We start from the raw sequence: 15,875 nt of genomic DNA on the forward strand, positions 1-15,875 counted from the left end.
TATATACACATATATATTATAAAATATTAAAAATCCAAATATTTTTCAATCAATCATATTGGTATCAAAGTTGTGTTCTTTCAATAAAACTATTGTTTTTATACTCATGTAAATATTAATAAATTATATCTGATTAAATATATTGTAGATCGGCGATACGCGTAATATAATGACTCGGAATGGACTAGCTTTAATATGTCGCAGTTTCGAGGTCGCAGATGGATCGACGGATAATACGGTACCATTGATATTATGGGACAAGAATTGGGTGGAGAGATCCGCCTTTTGGGAACCGAAACGGACAATATTGTTCTTAGTTGATGTTCGTATCGCATACGATGAATATAAAAAGAAAACGGCGTTAAGTATTTGTATGTTGAAAATCCAGCATTTTGTTCTTTTTACTGTAATATTATACAATCTTCTAAAATATATATGTATATCATTAGATGTCGCTTACAATTATATATAGATATATCACTTATTAAAATCGTGATTTCGAAAATATTTAGATAAGGTTTAACATAATTTTAAATGAATATTCGTAGTAATATGCACATTATATATACTCTAATCAGTGCATTTTAATTCTATTATTAAAAATTGTTTTTTTTATTTTAGAATAGATCAGATTTTTTGTATCTTCTTAAAAATCTGATTCTGTGAAGTCACGCCCTGTTATTATTCAATAATTTACAGTGCTTCGTATTTGGAAAATGATAGATTATAAATATAGCGAAATCATTTGAATACTTTTGCGAATCACTGTATAAGCATATAAATAGAAAAAAATAGGTAAAAGTTTACAAAACAGCACGGATTATATTTTTTTAATATATACAAAAATTATAATATTTCAAAATCGCATATCTCAGGAATCAAAACAGATTGCCACAAAACTCAAAGCGTGTATTACACACTTAGGAATCTACTCTCTATAACATATATCAAAAGGAAAATGATCTGTATACATTTTTATAAACTTTCATCATAAATTATTATACTTTATATACTAGCGACATTGTTTTTATTGTATACAGCAAGAAGAACGCTAATTACGGAATGCCCGGACGTACCTCAAGCCGCAAGCATTATAAGTGCGATACAGCATTATGATCCTGATTCTATATGCAGCGATTCATTCACTATACCAAATCGTGAGAACGGCAATTAATTTACACCGAGTTTAATATAAATATAACTTTATAACGTATTCATATAGACAACACTCATATATCATATGAATCTTAACATATGTTCGCTACTAGCATCTAAAATTTTTAAATATCTATTTTAAAAATCATCCGCTTCATAGAAGGATCACTATATTTTAAGTTTTATAATATATATATAGTAATATAATAAATATTTTAAATTACATATAAAAAAGTGAATTGCTAAATATAAGCATGCTGAAAAATGAGTTCGTTTCTTTTCTAATTTATAGACATAGAATTTTAGAGCAATTAATTTTTGTGTAACACATTTTATTATTATTATTAATTTTTTATTAATATTGTAGCAAACACTATTACGACTGTAATGACAATACAACAAATCACGGAGAAGTTACGGAAAAAAGCGAATACGGAAGGTGAGAGATTGCAATTTGCGACAATTGTAAAAGCTTCGGTGACTGAAATGAATTTGGATGGTTCACTTAAAGATGTGATATCTGTAAAATGGTACTTTTCTGAAATTGCTTTCATAATTTAACAGTAATTAAAAAATCAACAATGCTATCACGTTTACTTGCATTTTTAGCGCTTTATGTAAAAAGATTGTCCCGGATATGAAAGATCCTTGTATGAACTTGAATTGCCCATCAGGCAACGGAATCCGGACGCCACTAAACATTGTAAAATTTAATATAAAAATCAATTTGAAGGACGACACTGGATATCTCATTGGATGCCGTCTGACTGGTGATACCGCAGAGCGAGTCATGGGATGCACAACTGATGAATTTCAGGTAATCAACTTAACCTAATGTTAACAAAACTATTGTTTCCAGCTATATTCATATAAAATATGATAATTCTTAATTTTTTATTAATCAAAAAATAGTATAATAATAGAAATAAAACTAATTAAAATTGAAGCACATGTAAAATAAGTCGAAGACTATATAATTATAATAAATATTTTACTTTTTGTATTCGTCTTAGGTTTAAAATTGCTCTAAATATGGTATAAAAAGAACAATTTTGTCATTATATTGTAGGCAATGACGGTAGAAAAGCGCGCCAAATTGAAATGGTTATATTTGTTAGAAGAATGCAACGTTCGCCTGCACATTCTCGGGCCGACATCTGCCTTCCCGTATGTTTTATATAATATTTTATCCATTCAACATTGTCTCGACGAGACATATGCAGTCGAATAAACTGCAACACTCGATATGCTTGAAAATTAAAAATTAATATATCTTCTTTAGTTGCTCCAATTTGGTACAAATAATTCGTCATAATTTGTCATAAACATTACACATTATTTATTATTATAAGTGTGGACTTTTTATTTTACGTATATAAGAGTATTATAAATATAATTTCCATTATAATTACTTCATTTAGTTTTGTTAAGAATTTTGAAATAAGTTCAGCTTTTTACGAATTCCTCTAGCCGCATTATTGCGGATAAAAATAAACTTATTATTTACTAGTTTACTTATTCAACATCGTGTTTTATACGTGATTTATTGTAAACCCTACACCCCCTTGTAAAAAAAAATTTAATTTAACAACTCAAATCTAAAGCCCGTTTCCCATAATGCAATTTTTCGTGTTGAATAGCATGCATGATTTGCTGGGTGCTGCTTTTGCGCTCTATATTGTGTAAAACTAAAGGCTGATTTATGCAGGCCGTAACTGTTAATTTATGCTGGAACCATTAAAGTTTAACACTAGGATTACAATGCTTTTGTTCATAATGCCATTATGAACAAAAGCATTGTAATCCTAGTGTTAAACTTTAACGGTTCCGGCATAAATTAACAGTTACGACCTGCATAAACCAGCCTTAAGCTGGGCGCGCTGCAGGGGGCCTATTATGCCTGGTCTACAATGAGTCGTTAGTTGTTAGTCGCTTGCGAATTGACTAACCACAGTCGATTATTTCGAGAATATTCTTGAAATAATCGACTATGATTGGTCAATTTGCTTACGACTAACGACTAATGATTCTGAGCTCTGTTACACGGCACTCCTAAAGGCCAATTTCACCAAGTCCGATTAGATTAACCGACGGTTAAAATTAGCGAGAGGCCAGAAAGCATTTTCAGGCTGTATTTCGGCCGTAAAGCGATACGCTAGAGGAACAAGGATAGCACGCGATTGTCGCTCCTTGTCTGATATTATCTCCCAACAATCGCATCCGTGTGCTCAACGTATCGGTGTTGTGCCTTCACGGACGCTACACACACGATGAAAGAGAGACAAAGACAGCGCATCATCTCTCTTTGTCAAACGATCAGTGTACTACCAAAATCGACAGTATCGAAAAGTGGATATAGCACGGACATGAACCAATCGCGGCTTCCCGCGAGAGGTCTCCACCGTCTCTCCTGCCGACCCTTAAAACCAACTCTTAAAATCTTACTCTTCACTTTGTACTGCCTACTGCCATTGTAGAATGCCCTTTACATTTGTTAACGCCTTTGTAAACATAACAGTGTAAAAGAGCACTTTTATTTAATGCCACTTCTGATCATATTATACGTAAGATTCTGATCGTATTGACCTTCATTTGAGGGCAAAAGCCATTCAAGAAAAAAGAAGACTGCCTGCGTTTTGCTGCGTTTTTCTTAATGAACGAATGAGAAATCCATAAAAAGAAGAAAGAAGAAATCTATTGAACAAGAAGTGTAACAATCTCGTTTTCCCAAAAAAATGACACTCTTTTATTATTTTTACAAGATACAAATGATAATTGGATATTATTATTTGTGTGTAAATGCTGTAAAGAATAACAGCAGTTGTCAATGTGGAAACAAGTTGAATCGTCAAGCAATTTTCAATCCTCAAGCAGGATATTGTATTGTGGATAATTCTAAATTGGATGCAATTCATATGAAAGAGGAGAAAATGAAGAAAATGTTTAAGATAAATGCTGGGACGTATTCCATAGGAACGAATAATCCAGTTTTTATAGCAGATGGAGAAGGTCCAAAACGTGAAGTAATATTAGATAGTTTTTATATAGACAAATTTGAAGTAAGTAATGAAGAGTTTGCAACTTTTGTAAGAACTACCGGATATATAACGGAAGCAGAAAGTTTTGGAGATTCCTTTGTCTTTGAAGGTCTTTTAACGCAAAATATAAAGGACAAAATCAATGAAACAGTTGTGCAAGCTCCTTGGTGGACACCTGTGAAACAAGCTTCATGGCAACATCCGGAAGGCTCTGATTCAAATATCACTTGTAAGTGTAAAAGAGAAAAATTTGAATATTTTGTTCATAGGATTCATAAAGCTGTTTTCATTAATCTGATTATAATTAGAAAATACTTAGATAGAATGGATCATCCTGTTGTTCATGTTTCCTGGCATGACGCAGTTGCTTATTGCAATTGGATAAGAAAGAGATTACCAACTGAAGCAGAATGGGAAGTTGCATGCCGTGGTGGACTTTCAGATAGATTATATCCTTGGGGAAATAAATTGATGCCGAACAATCAGCATAAGTAAATTAAATTTTTATATAAAGTTTCTATTTATACAAATATAATTTGCCATTGCATGTCATTGCATATATGCATTTTTTATTGTAATATTTCATAATGAGAATTTGTATCTTATTATTATCTTGTAGAGCCAATATTTGGCAAGGCAATTTTCCTACAGAAAACACTGAAGAAGATGGATTCAAAGGCACATCGCCGGTTACGATGTTTTTACAAAACAAATATGGTTTACATAATATTGTTGGAAATGTTTGGGAGTGGACAGCTGATTGGTGGATAACGAGGCACTCGAGCGATCGACAAACAAATCCTGTAAATAATATAATATAATAAAAATATTTATGAATGATACAATATATATAAGGATTTATATTAAATTTATTGTAATAAAGTATATATATATCATAAAGTATATATATGTATATATATATCATACATGGCTTGTATTATAATAGTTTTTATTCTTATTTTCAGTTTGGTCCATCTAGCGGTAACAATAAAATAAAAAAAGGTGGCTCTTATCTTTGTCACAACAGTTACTGCCACAGATACAGATGTGCCGCACGTAGTCAAAATACACCCGATACATCAGCTGGAAATTTAGGCTTTAGATGTGCTATATCGGCATAGGTAAATCATTTATACTAAAAATTAGAGACAGGATATGTAAAGATTGAAAATATATTATAAATACAATATTGTGTGTAAATAAGATGATATTTCTTCTATATAAAATTAGAATGAATATCACATACACACACACACACACATCTTTTAAAATTTTATTTCTTCAACAAAACATAACATTATATAAAAAAATATAAAATATAATATAGAATAAAATTAGCTATTTATTAACTAATATTTTTCGATGATATTGTTTATGAGAGATAATTGTTAAAAAAATTACCCTTTCAAAAAAAGATTTAAAAAATAGTGCTAGATCCATGCATTTGTTAAAAAAGATTGTTGTATATAAAATGCTGCTGTAATATGTATTTCCCATTTAAATGTTTTTTTCTACAAAAAATGATATCAAATTTCGCCCAATTAAGAATAAAAAATATGTGCTATAAAATTTATTAATTTTTCCTTTTTTTTTACCAATGATTTAATATTAAAAATATTTAACATGACATTAAATATATTGGAGTTTTTTTAATATATATATAACGTTTTAATATAATTTTTTTAAATTTAATATAACATTTTAATGTATTTTAATATGAAATTGTGGATCTTACAAGATATATTTTTAGAAAAAATATTTCCAAGAATATATAAAACCATGTATATATCAATAGAAATCATAACTTTAATTAAGAGTATGAAAATTGAAAAAAAAAAAAGGAACTTGGCACTGCTATGCCAATCAAAAGTAATATTTGTTATATTTAAAAAAATTATTATGTCGAAATATTATATTAGTGAACTGTGTCCTTGAGAAATGTCATTTATTTTTAAAATTCAAATCATGACCACGACCATGAACCAATGCTTCTTTGACAAAACAATTTGATTTATAAATCATTTGTCATTTTGCCAATTTCAGATTGATGAATGGTAGATTTAATAATCATGCAAAAATCTTTTCAAAAAAAAGGTAAAAAGAGGGCCGAATTCATACATCCATAGAAAAAAAGATTTTGTTGTATGTACACACAAAAAAAGGGTATTACTTTAATATATTTATTGGTTAAACCTGCTTCTTTTACAAAAGTGATGAAATCAAAAAGTTATGTCAATTAAGAATAAAAATTATGCACATGCACACTAGAATTTAAAATTTTTTGATTATATATATCTACAGGGTGTCCAGTAAAGATTGTGCCAACGCTCGTGAGCGGGAAAAGCACAGTAAACTGAACAGAAAAGTCCTGTAACATTTTTTTCTATAACGCTTAATAAAGAAGTTATTATTGAATAAAGTCTGCCAATCAGCTCCGACCTTTAGCTGCGCGCCTGGTAGAGTGCGTGAGCGCTCCGTCGCTATGGTGACGCACACTAACAGACGGGCGGCTCACTGACGTGCGTCCAGCTAAAAGTCGGCGCTGATTGACCAGACTTTACTCAATAATATCTCCTTTATTAAGCGTTATAGAAAAAAATGTTACAGGACTTTTCTGTTCAGTTTACTGTGCTCTATCCGCTCACGATCGTTGGCACAATCTTTACCGGACACCCTGTATATATCTTAAACCCGTCACCCGTCTATGCAAATCTTTTTAAATGTCTGGATAGACCCTGGGTACCGATCATATAACTTTTTCTCTAGGGCGGAAACGTGAAAATTATTAGCATTGAAATCAATGGGCGCGTTCGGCAGAGAAAGCGCTCAGTTATTGTCTTGTCAACACTCGACGTTGATTTGTTGGTTCTAAAAGTAAGAGCCAATCACGTTCGATTGCTACTGAGCGGTTTTCTCTTGAATGGCCAAATTTTTCACTTTTGCGTCCTAGGAGAAAAGTTACATGATCGATACCCAGTACCCAGAAGCTTTCAGTGGCAGTAAAGGTACCTTTACATGGCAGCGTTAAGCGTCGAGCGTCTGCGTAGAAAATTGCTCAGAATCTAATTTCAGCCTAGAATCTATCTCTTTTAAATTCTGCGCATTTTTCTGCGCAGACGCTTGACGCTTAATGCTGCCATGTAAAGGTACCTTAAGGGTGCAAACCCATGGCAGCGGAAAAGTGGCCACCCTGCTAATTTTAACCGTCGGTTAATCTAACCGGACTTTGTGAAATTGGCCCTAAGACGGGATCGTACAAAATTGTCCAACCGGTGCCAATAAAACCGTAGGAAAAGAAGCAGCAGCTATATTAGCAGTTTTGTCTAGTATGTACATACATACTAGACTATTATATAAAAGTCTGTGATTGACTTTTAACCCTACAAAGAAAAAAATTCTTAACCTCATTATACATCAAACATATTAAAAATTGTATTTTTTATAACTTATTTAACTATACGGTAAATAATCAAACATTTTTTATGATTACATAATTGTTTTTTTACTGTACATTTATTTTGTATAAAAATCTTAAATATGATTTGGATGCTAAAATAGAAAACAAAGATTAAAATATTGATTCGACTATTTCGTATTACTCATATTTATGATATTTATAATTACATATTTGAGCTTTTTGATATTGTCAATCTTTCTTAAAGTGCATACATACTTAAATACACATTAATATCTAAATTTTGAAAAAAAATGTTTAAGAAATTAATTTTGCTATTGGATATACACCTAAAATGTGTTTTAAAAAAACAAAAGCAATCGCGAGCGATTATGAATCATCAAAAGCACATTTTCAATTATTAATATTATTTTCAGCATCAAAAAACCGCTTTAAACATTTTGTAGTGAAAATATCCAGAACAAAATTGTTTAAAATTTTATGTTCTGCATATTTCAATATATTTGTTATCCTAATATTCATTTTATATATGTGTACACATGTTATTTTTTTTTAATGTTTTTCCTCATTACACGGCATATAAAATTACGAACAAAATTCTGCCTTCAATTTTGTCATGAATTATAAATACAACTATGTTTAATATTATAATATGAAATTTTTTTATTGTGTTAAAATGCTGCTAAGATCATAATTCTGAATATGCTGGATGTAATGTTATTAATATTCTTTTATATTTACAGATAATAAAATTTGTGTTATTGGTAATTTAAAAAAGAATTTCACACATTGTATTAAATCTGCAAAAAATATTATAATAAATGAAACATGAGTTGTCAAAAAGGAAATACTAGTCGATCAAGACCTCAGAAATACCAGAATCATACAGCTTTCAAAAATAATTTGTATGATAACTCTAAGAAAATAAAGTTTATTAATAGTATTGAAGTCGCGAATGTTTGTGAACGCTGCAAAAAGATAATAGAATGGAAGATCAAATATAAGAAATACAAAGCACTTAAAGGTCCAGTAAAATGCGTAAAGTGTGAACAAAAGACTGTGAAACATTCTTATCATAATATCTGCTTGCCTTGTGCCAAGCAGAATGAAATTTGCCCAAAATGTGGAAAGAAGAAAGAAATTGTAGAAGTAAAGCCTAATAGGGAAGAATTAATTAAATTGGATGAAGAATTTAAAACAATTTTAAAAACGTTGTCAGAAAGAAAACGAAGGACGTTTTTACGTTACATGAATCAACAATTGTGTATGTATTTTGTATCTACAATATAAATTTTTTTAAAAATTTTATTTTTATACATAAATAATATATATGTGCGTGTGTGTGTGTGTGTGTGTGTGTGTATATATATATATATATATATATATTGTATTTTTTGCTAAAAATAAAGCGGGTTAAAAATTACTATTATGTGTGTGCACATATAATAGTAATCTTTAACCCGCTTTATTTTTAGCAAAAAATACAAAAAATAATAATAAACAACATATATGGATTAGATACAGATATAAAAGAAGGTGATGGCAAAGACAAAAGCGAGGATAAAACAGATTCCAAAGGAAGAGAAGATTTACTAACAAAACTGAAATCATTAGCTATTATAGGAGAGGAAGATGATAACTTCGACAGTGATACTGATATTGAAAATAAAGATAATAATTTTAATAATGATATTGCTTGATTATGTAATAAAACATTTTCTAAGTATAAAAAGAGTTTTTTGAACTATAATATAAATTTTTAATCCATTTTAGTAATAAACCATTTGAAATTAATTTTTTTATGTAGAATCATCTCCTTTATGGTTGTATCACCACTTATAGGATATCCTGTACATACATCACCTTTTTTTCCATATTCATCCATTGCACTTTCTATCTTTCGCGAACAGCTTTCTAACTTTATTGCTATACAGAACATTTCAATGACATTGTTAGGATTCACACACACAAACATAAATGTACACACATATACACAGCCAAATATTTTAGTACACAATTAAATTTGAATTCTTAAGGCTCCTCACAGCAGCTATATTAAATGATGTCAAAAGCAAAAAATTACAAGAGTTTTTTTGCAAGATAGGTCAAAATAAATAAATTTTTTTTTTTATGAAACCACTCACGCATATTTGATAATATGAATTAGTAAAATACATAGAAAATTCTCTTTTTTATTCGTAAATTAATAATGAGCTGTAAATCTTAGTCAATCATTATAAGGTCCATTTTGTTGAAAATATAAGATACTGACAAGCATTTATTAATGCAGGATAAAAAATAGAGCTTTCATTTATTAATGCAGGATAAAAAACAGAACTTTCAACATATTGTACTAATTTATATTCTCGAACGTGTATGGCAACATCCAAAAAAACTTATTTATTTGGATGTATCTTGTAAAAATAACTTAAGTGATTTTTCGCTTATAACATCATAATTCAATATTCAATATTCGATGTCAATAAGGAACCAGAGGCTTTAATAAACAATGAATATATTTAATAAAATTATGAATTCAATAAATTTTGTTTGGATTTATATGATTATTATTATTATTAATATTAATTTACAAATACTTAAATATTCTTATACAATAGTGATTACTTCCCATTGCACATTTGAGAAGTTATATATAAGTAAGGAGAGAGACATATATATTTATTTTTTTATTGCCATCACGTGTGTATATGTAAATATATATATATGTATGTATGTATGTATATATATAAGCAGTTTCTTTCAAATATATATATATTTGAAAGAAACTGCTTTCTCATTCAATTGTCTCTTCTGATTCCCGAAAATTGTCTTATCATCACATTTATTCTACATTTTCTTCATTTATGCAACAACTTTCTTAGTTGCATGTAATTTCTTTAGAAAGTTTTTATTTCTCTTATTGCGACAAACATTATAGTTATTTTATAGTGTTTCGCAGAATTTTAAGATTCCAGCTTTTGAATAACCACCTATTTCTTCGCATTTATAGCGGGGTAAAAGTTATAATAGTATAGTAAATCCTTTTTCCTTTCTTTAAATAGCTTAAAAAATGTAAATTTAATTACGGCTAGATGTGTCACAGATATTTTTGATCGTTGCACATGTACTCCTTAAAATCTAATTTAATAAAAAACATGTCGCATCTTTCTTTATTTCTCTTCACGTACACATTTACTTTTTTTTAGTATGTACACAGCAAATTGGTACCATTATTTCTTGGCACTGGAGTACTTAAATTAGGCGTTTCTTTTTTAATCATTGGGCACATGAACATATCTTAAACATTAACAATACTTTGAATAAGATTTGGAAAAAGGCAAACATCAGTGAAGACATACGATTTTCTGATTGATCGATACTTCTCGTACCTCCTATACAATGCCTTTTATCAAAGTGCAAGATTAATGTTAAATGTACTTCGCTGAATATAAAATGAGGAAAGAAAGAGAACATTTTAGAAAAGCCGTTTTTTGTAGTGCACTTATGAAAAAACTTTTGGACTAATTGTAAGAAAGAGATATACACTTTAACATCAAAATATCGATAAATCAATCGACATAATTAATATTTTCTCCATTGATTTTATCTATGTGAGTGAAGTAACATTATTACAATTTAAGTAGATGTAATGTGTGTTGCCGTGTAACTCTAATTACGAACGATTATTTTGATGAAACCTGAAAAAATTTTTTGGACATAACAAATCAATGCTAATCTGTATAATGTTATTTTTTATAATTCTTAGATTTTCATAATTCTCCTATTTAAATTATGATGTAGAGCACGTGATATTATTTCCTGTGTCGATAATCTAGGAGAAAAAACCACATCTTTATAGTTATAGTATACACCTCACATTGTCTTACTATATAAAACAAAAATATTCTCGTTTCCATAACTATGATAATTATGATCATTCTTTATTTATGTATGACGTAACAAAATTTTTCTTTATATTGTAGAAATATTTTTATATTAAACAATTTTACACAAATTCTTTTTCAAGTTTTGTGGCACTGTGCGTATATAGGCTGTAATATAGGGTCTGTAATATAAAGTGTGCATATGTAGGCGCACGCGTATGTTTTGCACCTTGCAATTAGATGATAGATAGATAGATAGTACTTGAAGTAGAAAAGATCACCACTGTGATCCAATTTTGTTAGAATCTATAGATTGAGACAAAATAGAATTAGAGCATTTAGATAATTATACCTCGAGGAAATCCTTCAGTAAAGTAACNTTCCGCAATATCCATCTGATTCTCTAGATCTCCCCGATCCGTTGTTTCCGCTCGTTCAATTTTCCACGAGAGGTTCTCTATTTCTGCTTCTAATTGAGCTTGTTGATACTCAAACTATTAGTAGGATAATTCAGTGCTCAGTTTTTATCACACGCGCTTTATTTAACATTATTGTAAGATCTTACCAATTCTTTCCGCGGACTGGGTTCCATGTAATAAGCGTATGGATATGTATATTGTAAGGTGTAACGGCAACGCGCTAAGAGTGATGCCGCCTCGAACAGATGTTGCCAGTCTATCCATGTGCCACTTGCATTCATCACCTTATTATTGATCCTCATCTTGATGCCCTCTAACGTTTGTTCTTCCAATTTCAACGATTTACTATGATTCTCCCACTGACCAAACACACACACACACACACGATATAGCATATACAATAATATACTCATAAAAAATACATCTATACTAAGATTAAATAAAAAGTTCGAAAGAGAAAGCTCGTTATTATGTCAAACTTACTCGCTCATAATAGTGAAGATATTTCTTGAGAGCTTCCCTCGCTTGTGCGTGAACGCTTTCATGTGCGATGTTTGGGTTTTCTTTGTATCGTGAACACTCATAATACTCGCTACCATGTGCTTTCCAATCTCCAAGGCACATCCAGCAGAAATCATGTTTACAGTTGTAACATTGCATGTGATTACAGCCACCATTCTTCTCTATACAGATATGACATTTTGGACACTGGAAAATAATTTTACAATTAAGTATTTTCTATGACATTTTAAACCATTTGTTCGTATACTCACATCTTTGGTATGAGCACTAATGTAATTAGCTGTCTCGGAATCATCCGCACATTTTGTTAACCATTTTTTAATTGTACCGCAATCGGTAGGTGCATGATAATCCATACCACATCGGAAGCTAAAATTACAATGTTTTTATTGATATGTGATAAATTACTTAGTATAATATATCGACGTTTACCAGAATATAGTTTTGCACGATGAACACATGACTCTTTTTGCTCGTTGTTCCTTTGAACGCAGAACTATTTGGCAATTTGGACCAGGACAAAATCGAAGTTGTGGATGAGACTTGACATAATCGCAAAAGGCAAATTGTTGATATCTTTCTCTCATGTTAGGCTTAGCGAGTAAAGAAAGAACAAAGTCTTCTGGAGCTAGAACATCACAATCTTGTGCCATGCAACTTATACCTATACGAGAGAAAAAGATCAATAAACCTTGATAAAAAATACAAGCATAATGTAAGTAACAATTAAGCAATATTACTTACTGGTAGATATACCTTGAGTTATTTGTACTTCAAAATGCATACACCAACAGTCCTTGCAAAATGAATGTCCACATGTAAGTGTAGAAAACCTATCTGCAGGAGAAACCATAACACAAACTGAACACACACCACCTTTCTGACTTTTTGATCCTGGCATTTGTTCCGGGGTAGGTTTAATTTTTGAATTAATCAATAAACTGGAAGCATTGCTACGGTACTTAGTGACAATATCTTGTAACGCCCAATTGTGTGCATGTAACAATACTTTGGCTAGCGATGGCGTTATGTGAAGGCTATTACTTAACACTTCTACACTCTCATTCAAGAGTCGCTCTACCTCTTCAACTCGCAAACAGTCGCACACCGCGTACTCTGGATCTCTTCTATTTTGTTCAGGATCCACATCGTTATCCACTTCCCCACCCCATGGCTGTATATTATAATAATCTTCGTAGCCCGTATCACCACAATCGGAGTCCGAACAATCCATTTCACTATCATTTTCGCTTGACATCTGTATGGAAAATATTATGCACATTAGTCCATTGTGAAACTTGTACATTTTTTCACATAATTGAACATTAAGCTATCACTATGCTAATACTTTAAATAATTATACAAAGATAAGTATTAGATATTGACAGGGACATTTTTTAGCGTAACTTTAATGAACTGATACTATTGTAAAAATTTATCAAAAAATCATAAGGAACGATTCGATAATGCTATGAAAAAAAGATTATAAGGGAGTAATTATTCATATGGTAATGTATAACGATATTACGTTGTAATATTTATAAGAAAAACTATAGAATATATATACAACGCGTTGCCTTAAATGTATCTCTGGCATTTCGCTTGTAAGGGAAAAGCTTTTGTGGATTTGTGCATGATTTGCCCACCATTTACGTCTTTGCGAACCAGAAAGCAATCCCTCGGAAGCTTCTTTTTTTTTTCTTCGCTGAACGCGATTTTGATAAACAATGCCACAATGCAGTATAAATATGTAACGATCGCGTCGCAACAATTGCAGTGGCGACAATTCGTGGAACAGGGATCGTGTCGCAAGCGACCCACCTTTGGTCGGCTAGACCTTCCCGATTATCAAGAGTATTGCATTTACGCTCTCGTTTCGATAAGATTTGTGTGTGCGGGTGTCAAGAGGAGCTTTAAAGTCTTTTTATATATTCTTCTTTTCGCTATTGGACTTGCACCTTGCACCGGGTTAATAGTATTGGGTACGTTCGAAAATCCTACTAGTGCGGGGCTGCGGGGCTGATGATGTACTTTTGACCAATTAGAGATTTGTTCCAAATCATGAAAAGCAACATGGCTACTTCCATGATATGTCAGGTACGGTTGTACCCATAGACATAGTATATCTAGACCGAGTGTTGAGGAGTGGGGGCCGATGCCCACGTAGAAAAGGACATACTCTGTTTCGTACAGTACTATTCCCCTTCTCCTTAGACAAAATTCAACCAATGAAACGAGAATAGAATAAGAGATACGTGCCCACACATCTACTTCTCTCTTTCTAGGTCGCTCAATACAAAAGAATAATGAAATCTTGCCGCGTGCTCCGTCCAGTACTATATGTCGATGGTTGTATGTTGTATGTACATATTTTAATTCTCAGATTGAACATCTATACAATCGATTTATTGTATATGAATATTTTTATTGTATATAAAAAGAGCCACTTTTTAATTTTATTTAAGAAAACTATGTTATATAAATATATATATTCATACAAGCTTTATATTCAAGTTATAACAAAATAATGCTTTATATTAAAGTTATAACAAAATAATGTAACAGTGCAGAAACATTATTCTCGAAATGAATAAGTTGCAGCAGATATCAATTCTTTAGCTTCCAAGATCAGATTGTATGCTACTAGACATTAACTTGTGGAAAATATTAGAAAAAGAAATTTAAATAAGAGATGGAATAAGAATTAATATATATCATCCATTAATGAGCTCGGTCTTCTTTTTTAATTTTTTTCTAATTTCTACCTATAATATATTGGCACAATTTAGCCGTTAAAATCTAGAATACATCACAATATCACACATAAAAATATTTAACACAGTTACGATGCAAATAAAATTACAAATAATCATTTCTCTGATTTAGTTTATTTCTGACACTGATAAATTTGAAAATGTCTTGCATTATAACTATTCTGATATTCTCTGTATTTTTCAGTATACAATTTCGATATAACATTGCAATGTAAATACTTTTTAATTAACAGGTTGTAACAGAATATTTAGTTATGTATAAATTTTTCATGCAAAAAATCTGAAGAATAAATAATATATATCTAAGGAAAAATCTAAGGAATAAATAATGTTTGTTCAAATGTCAGAATTATTTTTTATTTATATGACCTTTATATTCAGTGTCCATTGTAATGGTCTGATTAAGAGTGTTCTTATTGCTTAATTTAAAATCTACTGGCTTATCATATCCCATTATTCGTATATAGTGAGTAGAATCATGGAAAAACTTTTGTTCTAAAAATAAAGGAATACCTTTTATAATACAACTTGTGAACATGCCAGTCACATCTGGTACTACTACATCGTCTGGCGTAAATACAAGCTGAAACATAATTTATATTATTACCCAAACGATATTATGAGGGGGGGGGGGCGGGGATTATCTCATATATAATTTTTAAATACTC

At 30.6% G+C, this 15,875-nt stretch overlaps 5 protein-coding genes across 7 annotated transcripts in view; 3 read left to right on the forward strand and 2 right to left on the reverse strand.

The window, feature by feature from the left end:
* The window catches only part of LOC115238045 (meiosis-specific with OB domain-containing protein), a 5,364-nt gene extending 2,978 nt beyond the window's left edge, over positions 1 to 2,386 (forward strand). The window contains exons 4-8 of the mRNA XM_029811549.1: positions 149 to 371; positions 1,041 to 1,157; positions 1,523 to 1,685; positions 1,765 to 1,972; positions 2,225 to 2,386. Coding sequence (XP_029667409.1) covers positions 149 to 371; positions 1,041 to 1,157; positions 1,523 to 1,685; positions 1,765 to 1,972; positions 2,225 to 2,386 — 873 coding nt within the window. The remainder of the gene's footprint in view (positions 1 to 148; positions 372 to 1,040; positions 1,158 to 1,522; positions 1,686 to 1,764; positions 1,973 to 2,224) is intronic.
* A 1,152-nt stretch (positions 2,387 to 3,538) lies between these two features.
* Positions 3,539 to 6,390, forward strand: LOC115238118 (formylglycine-generating enzyme). 2 transcript variants are annotated; one of them, XM_029811684.1, is made up of 5 exons: positions 3,539 to 4,422; positions 4,513 to 4,684; positions 4,813 to 4,996; positions 5,159 to 5,314; positions 6,237 to 6,390. In XM_029811684.1, the coding sequence occupies exons 1-4, from the start codon at positions 3,891 to 3,893 to the stop codon at positions 5,312 to 5,314; spliced, it is 1,044 nt and encodes a 347-aa protein (XP_029667544.1). In that variant the 5' UTR covers positions 3,539 to 3,890; the 3' UTR covers positions 6,237 to 6,390. The 2 variants fall into 2 exon arrangements, with proteins under 2 accessions (XP_029667544.1, XP_029667543.1); XM_029811683.1 differs by lacking the exon at positions 6,237 to 6,390 and having other exon boundaries at positions 3,540 to 4,422; positions 5,159 to 5,766.
* A 1,021-nt stretch (positions 6,391 to 7,411) lies between these two features.
* Positions 7,412 to 9,342, forward strand: LOC115238120 (uncharacterized protein C9orf85 homolog). The gene is made up of 3 exons (XM_029811686.1): positions 7,412 to 7,654; positions 8,352 to 8,872; positions 9,127 to 9,342. Exons 2-3 carry the CDS (start codon positions 8,437 to 8,439, stop codon positions 9,306 to 9,308), a joined length of 618 nt encoding a protein of 205 aa, XP_029667546.1. The 5' UTR covers positions 7,412 to 7,654; positions 8,352 to 8,436; the 3' UTR covers positions 9,309 to 9,342.
* A 1,424-nt stretch (positions 9,343 to 10,766) lies between these two features.
* On the reverse strand, positions 10,767 to 14,424 carry LOC115238124 (potential E3 ubiquitin-protein ligase ariadne-2). Of its 2 annotated transcripts, none has more exons than XM_029811693.1 (8): positions 14,080 to 14,424; positions 13,178 to 13,691; positions 12,866 to 13,097; positions 12,685 to 12,802; positions 12,395 to 12,619; positions 12,058 to 12,270; positions 11,845 to 11,986; positions 10,767 to 11,440 (listed from the first exon to the last, which is right to left on the reverse strand). In XM_029811693.1, exons 1-8 carry the CDS (start codon positions 14,080 to 14,082, stop codon positions 11,421 to 11,423), a joined length of 1,467 nt encoding a protein of 488 aa, XP_029667553.1. In that variant the 5' UTR covers positions 14,083 to 14,424; the 3' UTR covers positions 10,767 to 11,420. The 2 variants fall into 2 exon arrangements, with proteins under 2 accessions (XP_029667553.1, XP_029667554.1); XM_029811694.1 differs by having other exon boundaries at positions 14,255 to 14,404.
* An 885-nt stretch (positions 14,425 to 15,309) lies between these two features.
* Positions 15,310 to 15,875, reverse strand: part of LOC115238127 (transmembrane protein 70 homolog, mitochondrial) — a 4,516-nt gene continuing 3,950 nt past the window's right edge. Inside the window, exon 3 of the mRNA XM_029811697.1 lies at positions 15,310 to 15,790. Within this exon, the coding sequence (XP_029667557.1) occupies positions 15,557 to 15,790 (234 nt within the window). The 3' untranslated portion in view covers positions 15,310 to 15,556. The remainder of the gene's footprint in view (positions 15,791 to 15,875) is intronic.

Source organism: Formica exsecta, unplaced genomic scaffold, assembly GCF_003651465.1.
Source record: "Formica exsecta isolate Colony F162 unplaced genomic scaffold, ASM365146v1 scaffold32, whole genome shotgun sequence".
NCBI lineage: Eukaryota > Metazoa > Arthropoda > Insecta > Hymenoptera > Formicidae > Formica > Formica exsecta.